Here is a 5,697-nt window from a genome sequence, read left to right on the forward strand (position 1 = left end):
ATGCATTGAAAAGATCAAACAATATTTCCTTGTTTCACTTATCCTGTTTCATGATATTTGTGCACTGGAGGGAGTGAAATAGCGTGAGCGAGCACTTTAGAACAATATTCTCAATTCCATTTTATGAGGTATCTTTTTTTTAATTAGAATAAAATGTTTTAGTTTCAGAATATTTTAACGTGTTGTTTTGGGGTTGTATTATTTATATATATATATATATATATATATATATATATTCAACAAACATAATTTAAATTTAAAATATATTAATTATAAATTATGCAATACAAATACAATGCTAAATAAATATAATTTCAAAATTTAAAATATTTCTAAATAGTCAAGATTAAATAGATCTTTAACTTAAAGTAATTCAACTTAAACAAAATATCAAAATATTTTGAAACTAAAATGTGTTAACACAAATATTTTAAAAATAAAGTTAGGTCAATGTTATTAAAGCTTAATAGAATCTAAAGCATCCTTTGTTTTGCTTAAATTCCTACAAAATATAAATATGAAAAAAAACAACATGAATATAAACTATATATATTATTGATAAATCTAATTTTAAAAAATTAATATAATTGTTAATGAAAATAGTAATAATAATTTTCATTATTATTATTAATATCATTGTTATTAAAAATAGTAATGAAAAAGAGCCTTTTATACTTAGGTGGTTTAATTAATGAAATTAAATAAAGTTTAATTTGATTCAATGACTTTTCAAAAGCAGAATGAAATATGTGGAATGATACCGGAACGTTTCCGGCCAAAATTTAACCGAAAAATCCAGAACGAATCAAAATTTAAAATGAGATGAAAATTATTTCGTTTTGTTCTGTTTTTTGAATTGGTATGAAATATTTTGACAATTCCAAACGAAATGGAATGGAATTGATAACCTTGCTTTAGAATGGTCATTCATTTTCAAGTTGAGAAGTACAAAAGATTGTGGATAGGAACAGGGGCGGAACTAGGGGAGGCAAGCAGTAACCTGGGATCTACAAAACATTTTAAAGTTTTTATTATTTAGTATTTAAATATAGGATAATAAAATATCTTTTATTTTAAATAAATAATTTTTTAATAATATATCTTATTATATTAATTTTAACCTTACCTGGCAAATAATATCAGTTCCACTGTGGAAGATTTGACCAAGTAAAGCACCAAAAGATTGTCATCAAAGAGATAGGGCAGCGTACCCCAAAGAGGTAAATCAAGTTCTTTTTTAGGTTAAATGATGAATTATAGAAGAGAGGGAATTGCTCCATCAAAGCTAAATACCGTGCGAAAACAAAACCAAACCAACTAAATTTGGCCACTACTGTCCACTTAATATTCAGATCAAAGAGGATAGATGATGCGGAGCAAAACAGAAGAAGAATATCTTCTATATTAGATGCTATATAAGGATTTGTTTATTTTTTAAAACTTTTCTGTATTTATTTACCATTGAAAAAGTTAGTTAATAAAAACTACTTTTTAAAAAATTATAAAAAAATTAAAAATATATTTATTAATTATATCAAATTTTTAATATATCTTATTATATTAATTTTAACCACCTCTTATAAATAATATTAGTTCCGCCGCGGAAGATTTGACCAGGCAAAGCAGCAAAAGGTAGTCATCAAAGAGGGTTTAAGATTACACCCTACTTTTCCACAGATACATGCAAAAGACACTAGAGAGTACGTAAGTGATTTTCTGGAAATTATGACATGGTATTGCACCCTCAAAGACAAAGACAAAGTTGGCTGTTTGCCGACGTGACTTGTTTGATTGAAGGGTTATTGGCGGGAAGAAATTAATATATATTAAAGGAATATATATATATATGAAATTAATATATATTTTGCTGTCATATTCTTAGCCATGCACTCTCTCTTAGTTATGATTTTGAAGCGAACTTTTTTCTTAATTGAGGATGAATATTTTTAGATCAATATTTGAAACCATTGTAAACATATAATATAAGATATTCATCAAGGAAAAGTCGTGAAGAACACTGCGACGCTGGATTGTTTCTATAAATACTACCCCAACCCATGCTATTTGATCATATCTAGCCTCAAACACCGGACTCAGTTCCTTAAATCTTGTTGCATATATAGTTTCACCTAAGAGATGGCCCTTCAAGAATCAACCCCAAAAGCTCAGTTTCGTCGAACAGCAGAGTTTCATCCTTCTGTATGGGGTGATTACTTCATCAAGAAGGCTCCCTGTGATGAGGTAAAGCAATTACTTATGCAAGTATAAATTCATATTTATTATGTCTTAATTTGTAGAAATTGTGGATTGGAAGAAATTAAGTGAAATGCTAGACATTCACCTTCCAAATGTTTCTCAATGTAGATGTAATAGAATACATGCAGGCATTGAGTTATATGCACTCTAATAAGTATCTTTTAATTTCATTTCCTCAGATGCTATTCAGCGCTTGGATTAAGGAAGTTGAGGTGCTGAAAGAAGAAGTGAGGACCATGCTTACAAGCGCCACTCTAAAACCATCAGAAAAGCTGAAGTTGATGGACATTGTCCTTCGGCTAGGCATTGGTTACCATTTTGAAGGAGAATTTAATGGCATAATAGAGCACGCATACAATACTTACCATGACAACAACTTCGACGATGACCTCTTTACAGTTGCTCTTCGATTTCGATTACTTAGAGAGTATGGATACAATGTTTCAAGTGGTAAGTTGTCCATCTTTCTTCTTAGAGGAAAACAGAAATTTTATTACGAGGGGCAACACACAAGAAAACTCATAGAAACAAATAAATCTTATTGATGATGTGGAAGGCTTGCTAAGTTTATATGAAGCTTATTGATGATGTGGAAAAAAATAAGCTTATCGATTTCGATTTTTTGTGTGTTCTTATCATCCTGTTCTTGACATTATGTGTCCTTGTTTGTGAAACAGATATATTCAACGAGTTCAAGGATGGGAAAGGCAACTTCAAGGACAATCTTATTGATGATGTGGAAGGCTTGCTAAGTTTATATGAAGCTTCTTTCCTCGGTGGTCATGGAGAAGATACGCTAGATAAAGCTGTTTCCTTTTGCAAAACTCACCTCGAGTCCTCGGTTGCTCATCTGGTCTCTCCTCTTGCTGACAAAGTAAGTCGTGCTTTGAAGCGGCCTCTCCTCAAAGGCGTACCAAAGCATGAGCAATGGCACCACATCCTTATCTACCAGCAAGACGAAGCTTGCCCTGGAGCTGTTCTAAAGCTAGCAAAGTTGGATTTCAATGTATTGCAAAAGTGCTACCAGGACGAGCTGAGGATTATCTCTAAGTAAGTTATTAATTTAAGTAGAATTCCTACGCAGAAATAAGAGTTCAACGAGAGTACTGGACATGTTGGTGCATGTATTGTAGGTGGTGGATAGACTTGGACTTTGCTACAAAGCTACCATTTGCTCGAGACAGAGTGATTGAGTGTTTTTTTTGGGGACTGGGAGCATTTCTTGAGCCACAATTTGTACTTGCAAGGAGGTTCATAACAAAAGTACTTGTACTTTTGTCCATATTGGATGACATATATGACGTGCACGGAACGATTGAAGAACTTGAGCTTTTCACCGAAAAGATTGAAAGGTTTAGTTGTTGGATATAATTGTATGAAGTTAATTCTTTGAATGCGAACGCATAATATGAAGTTAGAATAATATTATCGATTTTCAGGTGGGATACTAGCATGGAAGATCTGCCAGATTACATGAAATTGTTTTTTGAGGCACTAATTGGTTTCTTCGATGAAATTGAGCAAGAGACAGCGAAGGAAGGAAGACCATACTGCGTGCACTACTGTAGAGAAATGGTATACATGTTTCTAATTCATTCTATGTTTCGTGAACAGGCATTTGTTCGCATATCTGACAAAGAAAACCAAACTAACTTACTTGGTATATAATGATTTATGCCATAGTTGAAGAATCAAGCAAGGGCCTACCTTACTGAAGCTAGATGGTTCAACCAAGACTGTGTTCCACAACTGGAGGAATACAGGCGTGCTGGTGTGTATACTTCTTGTTCGCCCATGTCCGCAGTGGCATGGATATGTGGGATGGCAGAAACAGGTTCAAAGGAGGCATTTGAGTGGATGTCCAAAAATCCTAAAATCGTGGTTGCGTCATCTGATATCGGTAGGCTCATGGATGACATTACATCCCATGAGGTACGAAAATAGTCATTGACAAGCAACTAAATCTCAAGATATTTCCTTCCTTCTCAGCAGAGGAACACTGTTAAAAGTGTTTATTGACAACAATTATGGATCGAACTCGTCGCTGCTTTGCTTAGAATAGTTCACTTCTTGCAATATATATGCTTATAGACCCACACTTTAGAATTTAATTGTATTTTACACCAGCTTAATTAAATTTGACTAAAGGTGCACCCAACAACACGCCTGCTTTAATACTTAAGAATAAGTTAACATAAAATAAAAAAATAAAAAAAACATTGCTAACAGTTGTCTGGTTTGAAATGCAGTTTGAGCAAGAAAGAGGACATGTTGCGTCAGCTGTTGAGTGCTGCATGAAGCAATATGGGGTTTCAAAGGAAGAAGCATATGACATGTTGAGAAAGATGGTTGAAAGTGATTGGAAAGACATAAATGAGGAGCTTCTCAAGCCATCTACTGTTCCTAGGCAAATCTTGATACTTATGCTTAATCTAGCTCGTATCATCGACGTTCTATACAAGGATCATGATGGCTATACAGAGGCCAGGAACACGACGAAGGAATTGCTGACTGCTTTCCTCGTAGATCCCCTTCCAGTTGTAGCATGATGGTGTTGCCTTATGATAATAAATATATAAATTGGTATAAATAATTGTCGGGTTTGTTTCAAACAAACCTTTAGAAGAAAAATCACGCAGTTGGTAACTCCATTGGAACTAGCTACCAGTTAGATCCCCAAGTCGCATGCGGCTGGGAACCTGGGGTGATTGTTTCTTTAATTTACGTATTTTCTAATATTGTACTTCCTTTTCTTTGCTTTTGGGTAAATTATAATAAAGTCCCATGATCCTTTGGATTTTTCGAAAATGCAATCTACTATTATATGGTGTGATAATATTATATGGTGCAAGGACAGCTTATTTTGATCAATAAATTACGAGTTCTTTTATTTTTTTTTTTTGTAATCCGGGATGTCCGGGCTACCTTACGCGCACCATGACTAATCCTCGGGCCCACTGAACATCCTGCAAGCCTAGTAGAGAGGTAAGACATCGCGGGGATGATAAGCTGGTACTCTTGAGGATCGAACTTGATACAGTCGCAAAGTTGACCACTAAATTATACCTCAAGTGTTTTTTTCTTTCATCTTTGTTTCATGTATTCCATGTTGTTAGAATTCCGAGACTATTGACTCGACGCTTTACTTCTAGACTCAAAACCTTGTTGGGCTTCCTAAATGAATTGAGTTATATGTAAATAAGAGTACAATGACATGCATACGGAGATCTAAAGAGAATAATTTTAAGAGAGAGAAAAAAAAAACTAGAGAGAAAGTAAAGCCTAAAACAACAACAATAATAACCCAATTCGACCAAAAAAAAAAGGGCTGCTTATGCCATATGTTTAAATAAATAATAGACAATGTCAAATTATTAATTAAACTTGAAGAAAGTATGTTTATTGTTTTTTGAGATACTATATGTTATAATTTATAAATTT

At 33.4% G+C, this 5,697-nt stretch overlaps 1 protein-coding gene across 1 annotated transcript; it reads left to right on the plus strand.

Annotated features, from left to right (window-relative positions):
• The first annotated feature begins 2,054 nt into the window (after positions 1-2,054).
• Positions 2,055-5,064, plus strand: LOC118049485 (probable terpene synthase 3). Its single transcript, XM_035059489.2, has 7 exons — positions 2,055-2,241; positions 2,436-2,706; positions 2,934-3,306; positions 3,390-3,608; positions 3,696-3,831; positions 3,940-4,188; positions 4,506-5,064. The coding sequence occupies exons 1-7, from the start codon at positions 2,137-2,139 to the stop codon at positions 4,803-4,805; spliced, it is 1,653 nt and encodes a 550-aa protein (XP_034915380.1). The 5' UTR covers positions 2,055-2,136; the 3' UTR covers positions 4,806-5,064.
• Positions 5,065-5,697: the final 633 nt, after the last annotated feature.

The sequence above is a fragment of the Populus alba genome, chromosome 5 (genome assembly GCF_005239225.2).
Source record: "Populus alba chromosome 5, ASM523922v2, whole genome shotgun sequence".
NCBI lineage: Eukaryota > Viridiplantae > Streptophyta > Magnoliopsida > Malpighiales > Salicaceae > Populus > Populus alba.